Genomic DNA, 20248 nt, shown 5'->3' with positions numbered 1-20248 from the left:
TATGTGGGACTCGCTAATACATTGTGTCGTCAAGACAGGTTGGATTGATACATTTAAACGTTCATTAAATGTATAATAGAGAAAAGAACAGAAAGATATATTGATTGGATGCAACGAAATGGTGGAGGAGGATTATATAGAGCACAGAGACTGACATAGACCGGCTGGTTGGGATGGTCAGTTACTGACCTGTAAAGTTAATGTAATTCTGAACATTTCCAGTATTTTCTGTTTTTATTTCAGATTTTTAGCATTCAAGGCTCTTTCTATCTCAAGCACATCTCATTAGTTCGATTCTTTTTGTATGGTACATGCGTTCAGGAAAATTGCAACAATGGCTAATTTACAGTAACATTTTATAATCCAATAGCAAATTCCTCTTTGTACATATTAAAGAGTTCACATATCTGATTTCATTTCAGCATGCAGTGATTACACCCATGGCTACTGCTGAAAATTATAGCAAATTTCTCCTTGATCCCCAAGTAATTTCTGTACACAATGAGCTTCTCTTGTGCAGGATGGACTGGCATATTGGACCTTCTGACGTGCATATACCCATTGATGCCACTCCAGCGCATGCTGCTACTAATTGTAAAAGGTACCATCGTGTGCGGGTATGACACAGAGTTGAGTAGTGATATCTTCTCCCTCATACCCTCTCCCTAGCTTGTGCTAATTGGATCAGCAGAGCATGAGTCAGATACTAAGGCTGTGGTAACAGATGCTGAGAGAACACTGTCTATTTTGCCTGGCATGGGAACCCAAACCCTTTACTGTGAGAGAAGCAAACTCAATTTTCAGTTGACCAAATGGGTTTTTCCATTGGAAATGCTGCATTTTTCTTTGGTTTACTGTCAGCCTGCCCCTCCTCCTGAGCTTACAGAGGTTGGAAAAAGAATCTTGACAGCTGCCAATGTTTTGGGATCATGTTTATCGCAAGTGGGGCTCACTCCATACATTAACATCAGTTACCAACGTCAAAATCCAGATAGAGGGGAAAAAGACTGTTCAGATTTTCAATCAGTTTATGGTGAATCCATGTTACAATTCCATTTATTCACCTCAGCTCCAAATCCCTTTGTACTCAACCCTCATAAAAATATCTATTGACATTTGTCTTGAAATAATTAATTTCGTTCCACCACTCAACCATTTGTGGGGTGGGGTTAAGATTTGTATGACAACTCCATAATTTGTCATCTCACTCCAGTGTCACCCTCATGTTCTGGACTCCTCAATCAGAAGAAATCAATTCTTTAAGCCAACCCTCATCATTTCCTTTCATCCCTTTTCGCAGCTCAAATAAATCACCCTTCAGTCTTTGAAATGCAAGAAAATCTTAACCCACATAAAGTAAAATGCCTTTTTAACCTGACTCTTTGGAGTTGAGCATCATTTTTGTGAATCTGCACTGTACTCCCCTCAAGGCCACTTGATCATCCTTGAGAAGGTGTGTACAATTGAATGTGATACATCAAATGGGATCTGGCCAAGTCTCCCTACAATTTAAGCATCACGTCCTCACTCTGTGCTCCAGCTGCCAAGCTTTTTAAATTGCTTTCTATATTTGTTTTCAGCTTCTAGTGATTTCTATTGGTTGACACCCAATCTCTTGTTCATCCACAGTTTCTAGCTTCCCATCATTAAGGAATTGTTCCAATCTCTACTTGGATCTTCACAATTCTGCCTCACATTTCCCACACTAGTCTGTGAGCCAAATCATAGCATGGAGATAGAATCATGGAATAGAATCCCTATTGTGTGGAAGCAGGCCATTCAGCCCATCAAGTCTCCATTGACCCTCCAAAGAGCATCCAATCCAGCAACCTCTCCCAACCTTTCTCTGCATTTCCAATGGTTAACCCACTAACCCTGCACATCTGTGGATAGTCTGGACAAATTAACATGGCCGGCCAACCCACCCAACCTGCAATGGAAATTGGAGCATCTGGAGGAAACGCACACAGACATGGGGAGATTCCACAGACTATCACTGTGAGGCAGCAATGCTAACCTCTGAGCCACCGTGCCACCCTAAATGGGTGATTGGTTTGACTGGTTGGCTAGAAGACCAGAACATGCTGCAAAACACAAGCCACAGCACAGGTTCAATTCCTGCACTGGCTGTGGGAATTCATGGAGACCCTGCCTATCTGCTGCTTGCCTGCCCAGCAGCTCACCCCATGCCTGTGGAGTGGCTATCCTCAGCAATACATAACCAGTCCCCTCTCTCTCCCTCCCTCTCAAATAGACATCGATGGCTGAGTCTTTTGTGAACTATGGTGCCATACATAGCATTAAGAAGCACAGACTTCTCATTCTGGTGGCCAATGTTCAAAATTTCTAAACATTTTCCTTTCACCTATCTGGGAATATCATAACACCAAATGTCAAAATAGGGGCATTTTTATAGTTACTTTGATAGCCAGACTATTATCCATATTCACTAATGTACACATTCCTCTAACTTTACATTGATATCCTGGAATGTGTCTGTGTGGATGATTTACACAGGAGTACTGTTCTTAAAAGCCAAACGTAGTCTCATTATTCAAAGGCTTAACTCTTCCCCTCACCAGAAGAGTAACTAATGTTTGAGAATTCACAATGATCAGAAGAGAAAGAGTGCAAACTTTGTTGCTAATCTGTCCCCCATTAAAGGGACAGTGTGTTGAAGCATGGGGTTCAAGCAGAGAATAGTTTGGATAATTGTGTCAATCATGGTGGCGGTAATGGAAATGTTTGAAGTCATTGCAGACTGATGCCTGTTCATGCCGCAGTGCCCCCATTTGGATTGGTTGCTTGCTGATGTCAACAGGGATACAACGTGAGAGATGACTCCGAAACAGATATGCAGTAAAGATATGTAACTATAACTAAAGCCAAAGCTGTCTCCAATAGTAGTAGAAATAGTGTAATGGTGTGCATTTCTAATTATTCTCAGTGTAGACAGAACATCTGATTGCTTGCTCAGAGATAGTTAGCGTGCACTCGAACAGGGTAGTCTGTCATTAATTGCCAGGCAAGTGAAAGATATGATTAGACACCAGGTATAGTGAGGCAAAAGTGAGAACTGCAGATGCTAGAGATTAGAGTCTAGATTAGAGTGGTACTGGAAAAGCACAGCTGGTCAGGAAGCAACCGAGGACAAAAGGCCTTCAGTGAGCAATACAAATGGTAATACATTATGATGGTGCATGTTACAATCCCACAGGCCTTGTAAAGATGAATCCCATTGAATAGTGAGTCACCATCCCATTTAGAGGTGAGGAGATTGGTCAGCAGCTGTTTCCTATTGTCTATAATTGCCCTGTACCCACACTTGGTTTCCAGATGACACTTTCTAGCACCTCTTGTCCCACAAGATGTTGTTTCCTCATTGCCAAAGCAGTGGGCATCTGTTTTCAGGATGTTGAAAGGACCTGAACACTGCCATTTAACTTAGCATGTTCTACATTTCCAAATCCAACTGCTTGTACCAGGCAAAACCCTTACAAGTTGCTTCTTCCAGATTCTCAGATGGGAAAGTACCAGAGGACAGACTTTTAGGGAGCTGAATGGCCTTTATCATGACTTTAAACATATCCCTAAACAATACTGAAAAAATGTACATCTCAGGACAATTGTACTGTTCCTTTCTCAGTGCTCCTCACCCGATGACATCCCTATGAGTAGTCAAGAGAATAAAATATTCAAGTTTTATATTCAGCTTTTAAGAGACATTATAGAATCCCTACAATGCTGAAGCAGGCTATTCAGCTCATCGGGTGCTCACTGATCCTTCAGAAAGCATCTCAACCAGACCCAGCCTATCCCTGTAACCCTGCATTTCCCAAGGCCAATCCATCTAACCTACACATCCCCGGACACTACAGATAATTGAGCATGGGTGATCCACCTAACCTGCACATCGTTGGGCCACGACAGGAGACTGGAGATCTCGGAGTGGACCTATGCAGACACACGAACAATGTGCAAACTCTGCACAGACAGTCACCCGAGGGAGTAATCAAACCTGTGACCCTACCACTGTGAGGCAGCAGTGCTAACCACTGAGCCACCTATACATTTTCTCATGGTTTGGTTTTTCAATCACAATGTATACAGTATCGACTAATCCAGGACTTGCCTACTTTCAGGCCTCTAGTATTGTCACTTGTAGGGTCCATTTTTTTATTGAGTATAAATTTATGATTTTGAGAGATAAGAATGGTATGATGTTCCTCAGATTCAGAGATATTGATGTATGGTCTGCCTGTTTCCTCCTCCTTTACTGATTAGATTACCTACAGTGTGGAAACCGGTTCTTCAGCCCAGCCAGTCCACACCAACCCTCCGAAGATTAACCCACCCAGACCCATTTCCTTACACTTACTCCTGACTAATGCAACTAACACTATGGGCCATTTAGCATGGCCAAGTCACCTGGCCTGCACATCTTTGGATTGTGGGAGGAAACCAGGGAGCTGGAGGAAACCAACGCAGACACGGGGAGAATGTGCAACCTCCACACAGACAGTCACTCAAAGCTGGAATCAAACCTGGGACCCTGGTGCTGTGAGACAGCAGTGCTAATCACTGAGCCACCATGCTTCCTATTCGAAAGAGAACTTCAAAAAATATTTTTAACAGAGCTGGGAATGGAAAGCCATCCATTCAGTATTCAAACCTCTGGACCATCTTATCTTAAAATAAAATTGCTCATTTGCTGACACCAGTTTGAAAGTTTTGTGATTTATCAGTTCACTTTAACAAGAAAGCAGCTGGTTAATGCATTGCAGTGGACAATAATTAGCTGGGAGATCTGATAGAACCATATGTTGAGTCTGCCTTGATTACTACCTGTTCAGCTTTCTCAGATAACAAAATGTTTCACCGTCAACCAACAAAAGCAAAATCATGGACTGTAGAGTGCAAGTAGTAGTAGTAGAATTGTTTTGGGTTGAATATTTCCTTTCCTCAGGAGGATTGCTCATAGCAACATGCCAAGTTCCTATCTACAACGTGGATTTGTGGAAATATTCCCTTATGGTCAGTGTGGACAACTTGCAAATGGGTCTCTGTAACATTAATAGGCTGATGGATGAAGGGAGATTGGAGAGGTTAGGACTAAACTCACTGGAATTTAGCAGATAAAGGGGCAACTCCTAAATCTGTAAAATTCTAGCAGGACTAGTCAGGATGAGATGATGTTCCCGATAACAGGGGGGCCAGAACCAGGGCTCACAGTCTAAGGATACAGAATAGGCTTGAGATGAGAACTTTCTTCACACAGAGACTGGTGAGCCTTTGGAATTCTCTGCCACATAATGTGGGGATAATAGATTAAATATTTTCAAGAAGAGTTACATATAGTTCTTAGGTCTGAAGCAATCAAAGGCACTGGGGATAAAAAGGGAACAGGGCATTGAAATGAATGATCAGCCATGATTGTATTGAATATTGGAGCAGGTTTGAAGGGCTGAATGGCCTATGTGTGCTCCTATTTCCTACGTTCCTATGATATGTGTCCTCCAACCCCAAATGGGCCATGAGCGAATTGTGCGTTCAGGTTGGACTTTAACCAAAAGATGTTAACATGTTGTAAGAAATTGATCTTTTTAGCTATTTGTTCAGTGGTATAGAGGACATTGTGGTAACATCCTTGTTTGCAATGATCAAGAGGTGATGTTTAATGAGATTGCTTTGAAGTAAATAAACTAGTTTGCAACATTAGGTACTGTACATCAAAATAGATCACAGTTGGCTCCAGTGAGAATGAAAAATCTTTCTGGAGCCATGTCTCAATTTAATCTCTCTGTCTCTCCCTTGGTCTCCGTCCCACCACTCACTCCACTCTCTTCCTCCCAGCACTGTCCCTGGTCTGTCTGAGTTAAGCAGGCAGTGATGAGTGAGTTGATTGTGGTGGTCACATGAAGTACCCAGTAACGTGGGCTGTCAATTGGATTCTTGGCACCAACTCACAATAATGAAGGTAAGTGCCACTCAGAGGAGATACATTTTAGAGCCAATATGGTTACTGAGTTAATTTGTAGCCAAATCTGATTTTTGCTTGGCTTTAACTGCAATTTATTTTCTGCTCCATTGAATATTCATGTTTGACATATTACCGAAGGTCAGTGATGCCTTGACTGCAAGGGCACCACCAGAAAACCAACTGGACCTGCAATACTCAATATGGCACAAATCCCATATTTGTACCCATTTCTGCTTGTCTGATAATTCAGTCCAATGCTACCTGCAACCACAGGACTCTACTACCATGTCCTCATACTGTTTATAGACCACATTATTGGCAGAGTCTATGTACAAAATACTAATGGGACTTAGTTTTGTGGGTACACAGCAACTGGGTGGAGTTGACTCTGGGTCCATGGAGTTCATCAGCGTCTGAATAATGGCATGGTTTGTGGGTTCTAAGTGAGACCGAAGAGGAAAGTCACAAACCCCTTCACAATGATAGGCTTCATAGTCCAATGGAGCAATGATCCAATCATCCCAGCCCATCTCCTTGAAGTTCACATGGAGAGGTCTTCTAGTGCACCTTGGCTTGGCCTTCTTGCCTTTTGCTTGGCGGGATGTGTGAGGGGCCCTTCTCTTCCTCCTCTGGTTGAACAGGAATTCATAAACAGTCTTGTCATCCTGCCCCGATCTGGCCTTGACTTCGTTAAAGAACAGGTCCCGTTTTTTGGTCCTACCTGACACCAGCAGCAGAGCTTTCTCTTTGATATGGCGCCCTGCTCTGCCAAAACCCAAGCTTCTTAGATCCACTGCCCTTCCTCTGTCCAAGGCCTCCAGTTCGAGGCAAAGTTGAGTCAACGGCTGCTCCTTCCGGTACGTTTTGAACAGTTTCCAAATGTTAAAGACTTCCCATTTGGGCGCATCCAAAATATCAGCAGAGCAAGAGTCGAGTACAATTGGCTTCTGCCTGTCTGTGGGGCACTTGGATATTCTGAGGTTGTACACAGTTGCTGGAACTCGTTGACGCCTCGGATCTGCTGGCCTTGTCCGCAGGATCCGCAGCTCAGCTCCGAGCAACCCTTCCTTTTCCATAGCGCTGATGTTGAAGATGTACTTCTGTTTTTTCACATAGGTGTGGCGTTCATCTGAGAAAACAAGAAATGAATCAGACACTCAAAAGGAACAAGGAATATCATTAACATGAGAACTGCAAATGGTAAATAGCATAGTGGTGATGACAGCGACCTGGAGATGATAATGGTGAGATCAAATCCCACCAGAACATTTTGAATCTATTAGTTTAAATTTACCTAAAAGTAATAAAAAAACTATTGACTTTTGAAAGAGAATTGGATAAAGTATTGTGAAGGAAACAGGTTTTCTGGTCTATGGAAAAAGGACAGTAAATTAAGCGATAGCACTGATGTAATGGACCAAATGGCATCCTTGTGCACTATGGAATTCTATGATTCCATCCCAATACCATCAGTTTTGAAGCCAAAGGATTGTCCTTAGTACTGAAATACACGACGGAAAGAAGATCAGAAATATATGCACTGATGGTGTCAGCCTTGGTTCTATAGAAAGACAGAATTATTTCAGTACAGAGAAAGGCCATTTGGCCCATCATGTCTGCACTAGCTCTCTGAGCATTTTGACCTGCCATCAATCTCCTGCTTTTTGCTGTCACCCTTCACATAATTTTAACGTGAAATATTATCTTGAATGCTTGAATTCAGGGTTCAGAGTTTACAATGTGCTCAGAAACTCAATGATTTAATCTACCCTGGAAGCCATGATGGGGAAGTGCTGGCGTTGGACTGGGGTGGACAAGGTCAGAAGTCACACGACACCAGGTTGTAGTCCAACAGGTTCATTTGAAATCACAAGGGTTTTGGAGCACTGCTCTTTAACCTGACAAAGGTTATAACCTGTTGGATTATAACCTAGTGTCATTATGACATTAATCTACACTAGCCCTTTAGTGTTCCAACACCAGGGTCATCACCTACAGAGGGACAGCCTTAGAAAATACCAAGTCTTGTGGATGAATGTAAGAGTTTCTAAGACAATATCTGCATGTCAAGGAATTCTCTTTATGCCTTAGCAGATGGCCTGGTCACCATCTCCTTGCCGTACACAAATTGTCTGCCACGTGTTTCTAAACTGCAACAGAAGCAAAATTTGAAACGTGTAAAAAGTGTAAAAGTGGCTGAGAGTGCACTCAGCACGTTTAAGCTGCCATATAAATAAATGTCTTTTTCGTCTAAATCCTCCAATGTGTAAGAAATAAACAATTAGAAAGGGAAAAAAGTGACATTTATAATGCACTAGAAAGCTTTTTTGGGTCTGCTCCTATCTACACGCACCAACACTGGCAGTGCCTTATCAATCAACTCATGAACAAAATATGCAGGAAAGCAAGAAAAACAGCAGTGAGGAAAAACAGAAAAGGTGAAGGGGTAGTGGAAACAGAGTAAAGTAATAATAATTCAACCCAGATACTCATACATATCTAAAAACACTGATTTTATATACAAGCATATGAATTAGGAACAGGGCCATAAGACCTCAAGTCTGCTGCATCCTGCGACCCATATTGATAAACATACCCAGAAAGAGTTTTGATGTAGAAAACAATTATTTGGAAAACTGACTTGAAACACGAGAATGTGGGAGTGCTGCATCACATACAAACTCAAGAGTTAATAGGAACAGGCCATTTAGCCCCTCAAAGAATACTTCTTACTTAGGGTACTCCATTTTCTTTCACATAATCTGGAAGTCTCTCACAAAAAGATGTTGAGATTGGGTAATATCTGAAAACTTCAAGGAGGAAAGTGGTGGGCATCGTTACATGAGACAGAACCGCCCTGGGAAGTGCTCGAATTCCACTGGACAACACAAAGGGCATTACGAATCAGCATCTCCATGCTCTTTGGTTTGATAACTGATTGTTCCTGGGCGTGTATCGTTGAATTATACAGCAATGCAGACAGAAGGACATTCGATCCATCATGTCTGTGCAAGCAATAAGTGACACTTCCAGATTTGCAACAATCAATCTGAACAGCAGAAAATAAGTGTGCTGTATGGATTATAGAATCCTCACAGTGTGGAAACAGGCCATTCGGCCCAACCAGTCCATACCAGTGGGCGGCATGGTGGTACAGTGGTTAGCACTGCTGCCTCACAGCGCCAGAGACCGGGGTTCAATTCCCACCTCAGGCGACTGTGTGGAGTTTACACATTCTCCCCGTGTCTGCGTAGGTTTCCTCCCACAGTCCAAAGATGTGTGGGTCAGGTGAATTGGCCACGCTAAATTGCCTGTAGTGTTAGGTAAGGAGTAAATGTAGGGGTATAGGTAGGTTGTGCTTCGGCGGGTCGGTGTGGACTTGTTGGGCCGTAGGGCCTGTTTCCACACTGTAAGTAATCTAATCAAAAAACCAATCTCTGAAGAGTATCCCACCCAGACCCATTCCCCTAACCTACACACCAGGCCTGTTTCAGTTACTAATTGTCATTTTCCTTTGTGTTCTTTAAATAAATAAGTGACACTTCCAGATTTGCAACAATATTCTTTAAAAAACAATATTCAGTGTTGGGATATTAAGGAATCCGAAGAGAACTAAAACTTAGGACCAAGACTAAAATGGTTAACTAAGCCCTTACATTCGAGAACGTTGTGTATCAGGATGCCACAGTGTTTTAATATTACAGGAAGCTTTCCTTCCCCCTGGCACATTACTCTACCTTACCTTCTGAATGAAGAGACACAATTTTCCTTAAAACAAAGTGATGTCCCTTTGATACAAACTGCAATTATCCCTTGGCAATGGAATTGCAATTTCTCAGAGACAACATCGGTGATGATGCTTGCAGTCTGAAAGCTATTGGTTTCTTTAATCTGTATCATTGCACATACTTTCTCCTCTTTGGGGGATAGAGTGGAAGAGTTGGACAGATCAGCAGGCTGATTATTGACCCACAGGAAAACTGCTCCCCCAGCCAAGAGGTTCTGGAGTGAACTTCAGCTCAGAGCTTCTGGCTCAGAGGCAGTGGCGCCACCTACTGAACCATAAGACCGCTATCCCACTGTCTGTCAAAGTACAACTGAGGCAATCTCCATGCATTACATCATTCTGCAGTCATGAACTAGTACAAGAGAATCAGAAAGCTGATAGCACACTGTGAGGACGTCACCAACCACACGAACAAACCAGAGGAACAATGTAGAGTGTGTTGCACTGTGTGGGGCAACACTGAGCATTGTGTGCAGGCCAGAACCTCTCTGCTGTTCTTTGGCTGCTGCTGCTGCTATTACAATCCCCAAAAATGTCACTATGAAGATGTTTGCCACATGTGGTAAACCACAGTTCATGGTCTTCATGCAATGATCTGTTACCATGGGAATGCCAGGCACTTATCATAGTTCTACAATTACTTCAGTTTTCTTCACCAACAACAGTATTCATGGTATACCATGAATTCTAAAACAAGGTAATTTAAACATTCAATTCCTACATTTAATTCTCCCCTTCAAGTCAACAAATCAGTCTTTGTGTACATTTTACCCACTCGCCTATTTTAAGATTTGTCAGAATTATTCTAACTTTCTTTTCCAGAACACCAGAACCATGGATTTCTGAACTTGCTTTAACCCCTTGTTCCAATGATGTACAGCTTTTGCAGTCCCTCTATTGTTTTTTTTTGCTGTACCTCAGTTCCTCTCTGATCCATTTGAACCTCATGCTGTGAGGGCTGGGATATCTTGGTCCGTTCACCTCGGCTTCTCAAAGCAACAAACACAATTCTTGGAAATCTGACACAATTTGGTGGGAGCTGAAAATGTGTTGCTGGAAAAGCGCAGCAGGTCAGGCAGCATCCAAGGAACAGGAAATTCAACGTTTCGGGCATAAGCCCCTCATCAGGAATGAGGAAAGTGTGTTCAGCAGGCTAAGATAAAAGGTAGGGAGGAGGGACTTGGGGGAGGGGCGATGGAGATGTGAAAGGTGGAAGGAGGTCAAGGTGGGGGTGATAGGCCGGACTGGGGTGGGGGCGGAGAGGTCAGGAAGAAGATTGCAGGTTAGGAAGGCGGTGCTGAGTTCGAGGGATTTGACTGAGACAAGGTGGGGGGAGGGGAAATGAGGAAACTGGAGAAATCTGAGTTCATCCCCTGTGGTTGGAGGGTTCCCAGGCGGAAGATGAGGTGCTCTTCCTCCAACCGTCGTGTTGCTATGGTCTGCCGCTACAACAAGTTGGTGGGAATCAAGGAGGATGTGCCTCAGGCCCCCTGAGCCTTTACCATTTCTCAATCAGATCCAAGCTAATTTGTGTCTATCTACCTGCCTTCGTTCTGTAAACATTTATGCTCTTACTCATAAAAACCAACAATCTCTTTTATGACATTTATAATTGTTGGCCAGCATCAGCTTATTGTAGGAGAGAGTTTCGAGTTCACTAACTGTCTTTTGTGTGAAGAATATATCGGTATTGACAACAATGATTTGACAATACTGATGTCCCAATGTGTCTGCTATCCTTGTCCTTCTTGGGGTATGTTTCTTAAACTAAAGGAATAGTCTATTCTACAAGGAAGACAGTGTTTGTCATTTGCATCCAGCTTTGAAACGTTAGCAAGGAATCTAACCCAATCTCTGAAAGGACTCACAGTGATCCAGTTCCTATGCAAGATTCCAACCTTAGCTAAGAGGGTAATAAGAGGAGCATTAATAACTGCGGTGGGGACAAATGTCTTCACCCAGAGGGTTGTGGTCCTTTGGAATTCTCTGCCCCAGGGGATTGCGACAGTCACTCATTGCTGTCCATTCAAGACTGAGATCGATTGAATATTGGACACCAAGCTAATCAAGGGATATGGGGATAAGATGATAGAGAAGGCTAGCCATGATGATGAACCTGATAACAGTGAGTCAAACTCCTGCTCTTATTCCTGCCTCACTACTGGGGGTTAAATATCTCACTCCCTTTCTCTGCGGTTTTTGGGGTTAAAATTCCATTCTGTGATGTTTGTAATGCGGTGGCTCCCACACTCATATGAAATTTAAAATGAGCACTTTTTTCCACTCAAGTGATGCAAACAAGCTAACCAATCACCCAATGAAATGTTAACCCCTTTTTGTATCGTACATTCCCCACTTGCTGATCATCAGGTTCATCCTTCAACATACAAACCAAACCTTTATGCAACATTCACTTGCATATAGAGTAGTCCAGAAAGCCAGAGGACATTGCACTGAACATTTCCATTGGGATAAGACCAGAGGAGGTAGGAACAAGGGGTGGCACGGTGGCTCAGTGGTTAGCACTGCTGCCTCACAGTGCCATCACCTGGGTTCGAGTCCAACCTCGGGCGACCGTTTGTGTGAAGTTTGCACTTTCGCCCTGTGTCTGTGTGGGTTTCCTCCCACAATCCAAAAGATGTGCAGGTCAGGTGAACCGGCCATGCCGAATTGTCCATAGTGTTAGATGCATTAGTCAGGGTAAATATAAGACAGAGGAATGGGTCTGTGTGCATTACTCTTTTGAGGGTCGGTTGGGCCGAAAGGTCTATTTCCATATTGCAAGGATTCTAATATATTCTTAAAAAAAAAGAGTACGCCCTTTGGCTGCTTGACCTGCTCTGCTATTCAATAGAACCACAGCTGATCCAGCGCTACTTCCTGTCCACTGAGGAGAGGAATGAGCTGAAATCTAGGAACTGATCGCCTGTCTGACTGCTTTAGTTGTGATGCACTGCTGGGTCAGGGTGAGATTAAATAGCACCAACATCTTGCCTATCAGGAACTATTAGTGTCACTGATCCACAGAAAGAGCGATAAGGACAAATGATAAAAAAACGTGTTCGAAGTGGTAAGTTTAATTGAGTGTCCAAGAAGGGCACCATTATAATAACCACAGGGTAAGTGGACTGGGAAAATCAGATTGGTAGCGGATCTCAAGAAATGGAACTTGTGGAATGTCTACAACATGGTATTTTTTGGAGCAGTTTGTGGTTGACCTCAGTAGGGAGCAGGCAATTCTGATTTGGTGATGTGTAATGAGGCAGACTCGATTTGGGAGCTTAAAGTGAAGGAACCCCCTGGGAGGTAGTGACCATAAAATGATAGAATTCATCCTTCAGGTTGAGAGGGAGAAACTGGAATCAGATGTCACATTGTTACAATGGAGTAAAGGGAACTACACAGACATGAGGGAGGAGCTGGCCAGAGTTGATTGGAAGGGGAGCTAAGCAGGGAAGATGGTGGAGCAGCAATGGCAGGAGTTTCTGGGGTAATTCAGGAGGCAGAACAACAGCCTGACATAGTCATACTCATGGAATCATGCCTTACAGGGAGTGTCCCAGACACTACCATCACTGTCCCTGAATATGTTCTGTCCCATCAGCAGGACAGACCATTAGAGGTGGCAGCACAGTTGTCTACAGTAAAGAGTTGCTCTGGGAGTTCTCAACATTGACTCTGGACCCCATGAAATCTCATGGCTTTAGATTACAGATGGACAAGGAAACCTCCTGCTGATTATCACGTATTGCCCTCCCTCCGCTGATGAATCAGTATCCCCTCCATGTTGAGCAGCACTTAGAGGAAGCACTGAGGGTCGCAAGGACACAAGGTTTACTCTGGGTGGGGGATTTCAATGTCCCACCACCAAGAGCAGCTTGGCAGCAGCATTACTGATTGAGCTGGTTGGGTCCTAAAGGACATCGCTGCTCGACTTGGTCTGTGGCAGGTGGTGAGAGAACCAACAAGAGGGAAAAACATACCTGACCTCATCCTTCCCAATCTGCCAGCAGCATCTGTCCATGACAGTATCAGTAATGGAGAACACTGCACAATCTTTGTGGAGACAAAGTCCTGCCTTCACATTGAGAATACCCTCCATCATATTGTGTGGCACTATCATTGTGTTAAGTGGGACAGACTTCAAACAACTCAAGACTGGGCATCCTTGATGCACTATGGGCCATGAACAACAGCAGAATTGTACTCCCGCACAATCTAACCTCACGGCCTGGCATATCCCCCACTCAACCATTACCGTCAAGCCAGGGATCAACCTTGGTTCAATGAAGAGTGCAGAGGGAGGCATGCCAGGAACAGCACCAGGCATATCTGAAGATGGGTGGTGTCCTAGTTCAGGATTCTCTGAGGGTTAACATGTAAGTTCAGATGTTGGTACCAAAAAAAATGCAATGTTAGTATTCATTTCAAGAGAGCTAAAGTACAAGAGTAGGTGTGTAACTGCTGAGGCTGTATAAGGTTCTGGTCAGACTGCACTGAGAGCAGTATTGGGCCCCATACCTAAGGAAGGATGGGCTGGCCTTAGAGGAATCCAAGTTTACAAGAATGATCCCAGGAGGTGAAGGACTTTTCATATGAAGAGTGGTTGGACTCGATGGACTTTAGAAGGACGAAAGAGATCTGATCGATACTCACTGAATACTGAGAGGTCTGAGTGGATATGGAGATGTTTTCATTTGTAGGAGAGACTAGAATGCAAGGGCACAGTCTCAGAGTGAAGAGGAGACCCTATAAAAGTGAGATGTGGAGGAATTTCTACAGCCAGAGAGTGGTGACTCTGTGGAACTCATCGCCACAGAGCGTTATGGGGGCCAAGTCTTTGAGTGTATTTAAGAAAGAGATAGATAAGTTCTTGAGTATCAAAGTGTTCAAGGGTCACAGGTAGAATGGGAGTGAGAAACATATCAGCCATGATCAAGTGACAGAGCAGACTCAATGGGCTGAATCTCCAGTTCTGTTCCTATGTCTTATAGTCTAGATAGTTGAGTGTAACAACACAACAAGCAATGTTGATGAGCAAATGTGTCAGGTATGCTTTCCCCTCTTGCTGCTATTTTAACACCTACCCATTTGGAAGAAACAGCTTAATACCTCAATACAGATCGCAGGGGGAAATGATAACAGAACTCAGTGCAATTTTCAGATCATTATAAGTGCTGTTTTTCTCATGGGAAAGTTCCCTATTAACATTCACTGCCAAGGATCACACATGAAGACATTGGGACTGACTTGGTAAACATATGAATCGTTCACAGTAACCTCGACAGAAAACAATGGGAAATTGTGTAAAGTCCCACACAGAAATGGGACCTCATTGCTTTGAGGGCCATTTTTAAAAGACGAGATTGAAAATTGGAGAAAATTGTGAAAAAATAATGAAATGGGAGGCATTTCAGTCTGCGCAATAATTTAGAACATTTTCTTGTCCCTACCTCCGTAATTCTATTTAATTGTTGAATATTGAGGTTTAAACAATGGATATTGGGAGGGCTCTTAAAAGAACTTGGCTGGAGGAATGGCTAAGGTGGGTCTTGTTAGGGAGCTGCATTGACATGAATAAAGTACACATTAAACTGAGAATCATTAACACAAAACAGTTGTCCCTTCCACCCTGAAACACCATAAAGTTCCCTCCTTCTCTCTGTCTCACCAAGACCCATCCATAACTTCACCAGCTTCAGATCTTGATGCATTTTTCCTTCCTCCTAAACTCTCATTAAATGGATCCAAGACAGATGCTGAAGTTCAAGACAATGCTTTTCCTTGATTGTAGGGAAACTGTAGAGGTTGGAACAAGGTTGGCCAAGTGGACTTCATTGAGTATGCGATTCCCTGGTTGGCGCTAATTAACTTGGGCCAATCAGGGAGCCCTGGCAAGAGTCTCAGGGATTTTCTTCACTCCAGGGACTGGCTCTGAACTAGCTGGTCAGGTGTACATGTGAATAAAGGGTGACTTGGTGATGGGACACTGGCTTCTGTGGAGTTATTTCAGAAACTGAGAACAGTTTTTAATCCAAAACTGTTCTTACCCATAACTGAACAGTGTTTCTTCTTCCCATCACCAAATCTACAGGAAAAAAAACCCATTGACAGAAATGCAAACTATCAAAAAGTGAGGGAGAGGTAGGGATCAGGGAAATAGAGAACATCAAACACTAATGAAAATGCTATTTACCTAATCAATTAAATCATCTGCCAAATTCTGAATTCCACCCAGAAGCCATGAAGATTTACATTGCATTATACTCATTAACTGGTGTTCAGTTGTGGTTGCAGTGTGACTATTCCTCATCAATATCACTTTTATTATAGACCTGTTTATGACTTCACTTATCGTGGAAGAAAGCTTTTTTATAGCGTCATAGTGTTATACAGTACAGAAGCAGGCCCTTTGGCCCAACTCATCCATACTGACCAAGTTTCCTAACCTGAACAGTCCCATTTACATACGTTTGGCCCATATCCCTCTAAGCCTTTCCTATCCATGTACCTGTCCAAATATCTTTTAAATGTTTTAATTGTACTTGCCTCTACCACTTCCTCTGGCAGATTGTTCCAACCACGAACCACCCCCTGTGCGAAGAAGTTGCTCCTCAGGTCCCTTTTAAATCTTTTCCCTCTCATCTTGAACCTATGCCCTCTCATTTTGGACTCCCCAAATCTGGGGAAAATAACTTGGTTATTCACCTTGCCTAGGGCCTGCGTGATTTTATAAACATCTGTGAGCTCACCCCTTAGCCTCCTATGTTGCAGGGAAAATGTCCCAGCTTATCCAGCCTCTCCTTCGAAGCCCATCAAACCAGTCTTCCATCCACTGACTTCATCTACACTTCCCACCATCTCAGGAAAGCAGCCAATATCATCAAAGACCCCTCCCACCCCCTTCTGTCAGGGAAATTTGATTACGTGTACAAACAGATTCAAGAACAGCTTCTTCCCCACTACTATCAGACTTTTAAATGAACCTCTCAGGTGTTAATGTTGATGTTTCTCTCTGCACCTTCTCTGTGGCTGTAACACTGTATTTTGCTCTCTGTTCTGCTATCCTGATGCATTTTCTATGGTACAGTATAACACACAAAACAATACTTTTTACCTGTATCTCGGTACATGTGACAACAATAAATCAAACTCAAACCCAAACCAAACCCTCAGTCTAGACAGCATTTTTGTAAATGTTTTCTGCACCCTTTCCTGTTTAATGATATCCTTCCTGCAGCAGGGTGACCAGAACTGTAGATAGTATTCCTAATGTAGGCACAACATGACATCCCAATTCCAATGCTCAATGCTCTGACCAATGAAGGCAAGCATGCTAAAAGCCTTCTTCACCACCCTGCATACCTGCGACACCACTTTCAGGGAACTATGCATCTGTACCCCTAGGTCTCTCTGTTCGACAACACCACCCAGGGACCCACCATTAACTAAGTCCTGCCTTGGTTTATCTTATCAAAACGTAATACCTCGCATTTATCCAATTTAAAGCCCATCTGCTTTTCATTGGCCCATTGGCCCAGCTGTTGTGATCTTAGATAGCCTACTTCACTGGCACTATACTAGCAACTTAGATTTCATCTGCAAACTTCCTAAACTATGCCTCCTATATTCTCATTCAAATCGTTTGTATAAATGATAAACAACAGTGGACCCAGCACCAATTCTTGTGGCACACCGTAAGGCACAGGTCTCCAGTCTGAATAATAACAATTTACCACCATCCTCTGTTCTATTGTCAAACCAATTTTGTATGTAATTGTTGTCTCTCTGGATCCGATGTGATCTAACCTTACTAACCAGTCTACCATGTGGAACCTTGTTGAATTTCTTGCTAAAGTCCATATAAACAATATCTGCCACTCTACTTCATCTATTTCCTTCATCACCTCTTCAAAAAAATCAATTAAGTTTATCCCATGCACAAAGCCATGCTGACTGTCCCTAACCAGTCCTTGCTTTTCCAAATGCATGTCAACCTTGTCTCTCAGGATCCCCTCCAACAAATTACCCACCACTGACATCAGGCTTACCAGTCTACAGCTCCCTGGCTTTTCCTTGCAGTCTGTCTTAAATAATAGGAGAAAGTGAGGACTGCAGATGCTGGAGATCAGAGCTGAAAATGTGTTGCTGGAAAGGTGCAGCAGGTCAGCCAGCATCCAAGGAGGAGAATCGACGTTTTGGGCATGAGCCCTTCTTCAGGAAAGATTCCTGAAGAAGGGCTCATGCCTGTATCTTAAATAATAGCCCAATATTAGCCACTCTCCCTTCCTCTGGGATCTCACTCATAGTGATGATTTTAATTTGTACCAGAGTGTGGGCATCATGGACAAGGTCATTTTTATTACCTACTTCTGGTTGCCTTGAGAAGGAGATGGTGAACCCACAGCTTGAAGTGCTGCAGTCCATATGACAATGGTGCTGGGTGAGATGGCCCATGGTTTTCACCCAGAAATGGGCAAAGGAACAGTGAAATGGTCTATAACAGCATCTGGGGGGGAGCATGGGAACTATGATCAATGGATTCAAACCTACAGTCAATAGATATGCTTCATCTGTCCCCATAACAATATGAAACGCCAATGGATATGATGAACTCCTGTTGAGGACCACTTCAATGTTAAAATAATCATTCTTGTTTTCAAATCCCTTCATAGTCTCAGTGCTCCCTATCTCTAAACTTTTCCAGCACCAAATCCCTTTGAGATCTGCTCTCATTTTGGCCTCTTGAGTATCTCCATCCACCTTTGGCATCCATGCTATCAGATCCTCGGTCCCATGCTTTGGATTGCCCTAGCTTGCTGCCTCTCTTTTCCCCCTTTAAGATTCCGCTGCAACCCCACCTCACTGACTAAGATATTTCAAATATTCAGCAGTTTGATTCCATTTTCTCATCAACAATATCTTATCTTTAAACAGTGCTGTAGTGTAATGAAGTGTTTCAAAGTGCTTCCCAAGTTATAAAATTAAGTGCGACTCCATTTGGAGTACTGTGTCCAGTTTTGGTCCCCACACCTCAGGAAGGACATACTGGCACTGGAAAGTGTCCAGCAGAGATTCACACGGATGATCCCTGGAATGGTAGGTCTAACATATGAGGAACGGCTGAGGATCCTGGGATTGTATTCATTGGAGTTTAGAAGATTAAGGGGAGACTTAATAAAGACGTACAAGATAATACATGGCTTGGAAAGGGTGGACGCTAGGAAATTGTTTCCATTAGGTGAGGAGACTAAGACCCGTGGACACAGCCTTAGAATTAGAGGGGGTCGATTCAGAACAGAAATGCGGAGACATTTCTTCAGCCAGAGGGCGGTGGGCCTGTGGAATTCATTGCCACAGAGTGCAGTGGAGGCCGGGACGCTAAATGTCTTCGAGGCAGAGATCGATAGATTCTTGTTGTCTCGAGGAATTAAGGGCTACGGGGAGAACGCGGGTAAGTGGAGTTGAAATGCCCATCAGCCATGATTGAATGGCGGAGTGGACTCGATGGGCCGAATGGCCTTACTTCCACTCCTATGTCTTATGGTCTTATACTAAGAGTATATTAAGACAGGTGACCAGAATTTGAAGGTGACCAACAGCTAGATGTCCCATAATAAGTGGCTGTAGTTCAGTCTGTGCAGCATGACTGGTTATGGGGCCAGAAGGAATCACAGAGCATTTTTACAGACACAGAGCCATTAGAATCGTGAGCATGCAGTTCTCGAAAATTATGGTGGCATTAAAAGTTCTCCTCACAAAACAATAAAAGGTATTGAGTTCAGTTCTGGTCACCACATTACAGGAAGGATGTGGAGGCTTTGGAGAGGGTGAAGCAGAGGTTTACCAGGATGCTGCCTGGATTAGAGGGCGTGAGCTATCAGGAGAGATTAGAAAAAAACCCAGAAACAGAGGTTGCTGGAAAAGCTCAGCAGGTCTGGCTGCATCTGCGAAGAGAAATCAAAGTCAACGTTTCGGGTCTGGTGACCCTTCTCAAAAACTCGGATTGTTTTCTCTGGAGCAGCGGAGGCTGAGGGAAGACTTGATAGAAGTCTATAAAGTTATGAACTGCGTGGCAAGAGTTGACAATCAGAATCTTTTTCCCAACATTGAAATGTCTAACGAGGGGGCATGCATTTAAGGTGAGAGGAGGAAAGTTCAAAGGGAATGTGAAGGGCAAGTGTTTACACAGAGAGTGAGTCGGACTCTGGACCATGCTGCCAGAGGTGGCGACAGAGGCAGATATGATAGGGGTGTTTTAGGGGCTTTTACATAAGCACATGGATATGCAGGAATGGAGGGATATGGACCAAGGGCAGGCTGGAGGGATTAGTTTAATTTGGTGTCTTGCCTGGCACAACACGGTGGGCTGAAGGGTCTGTTCCTGTACTATACTGTACTGTTCTGTGTTCTATGTAGCCACAGTCTCACCAGACAATAGGGTTACTCTCCGATTACAAAGAGACGGAGACTGAAGTGAG

The 20248-nt window shown here is 43.4% G+C and overlaps 1 protein-coding gene across 2 annotated transcripts in view; it reads right to left on the bottom strand.

Annotated features, from left to right (window-relative positions):
• Positions 1–339: 339 nt before the first annotated feature.
• Positions 340–20248, bottom strand: part of gdf5 (growth differentiation factor 5) — a 129757-nt gene continuing 109848 nt past the window's right edge. For both annotated transcript variants that reach the window (XM_060836535.1, XM_060836536.1), the window contains exon 3: positions 340–7109. In XM_060836535.1, the coding sequence (XP_060692518.1) occupies positions 6238–7109 (872 nt within the window). In that variant the 3' untranslated portion in view covers positions 340–6237. The remainder of the gene's footprint in view (positions 7110–20248) is intronic.

Source organism: Hemiscyllium ocellatum, chromosome 15, assembly GCF_020745735.1.
Source record: "Hemiscyllium ocellatum isolate sHemOce1 chromosome 15, sHemOce1.pat.X.cur, whole genome shotgun sequence".
Lineage (NCBI taxonomy): Eukaryota > Metazoa > Chordata > Chondrichthyes > Orectolobiformes > Hemiscylliidae > Hemiscyllium > Hemiscyllium ocellatum.
Note: the sequence above shows the minus strand (reverse complement) of the source record. Positions and strands in the feature narration are given on the sequence as shown.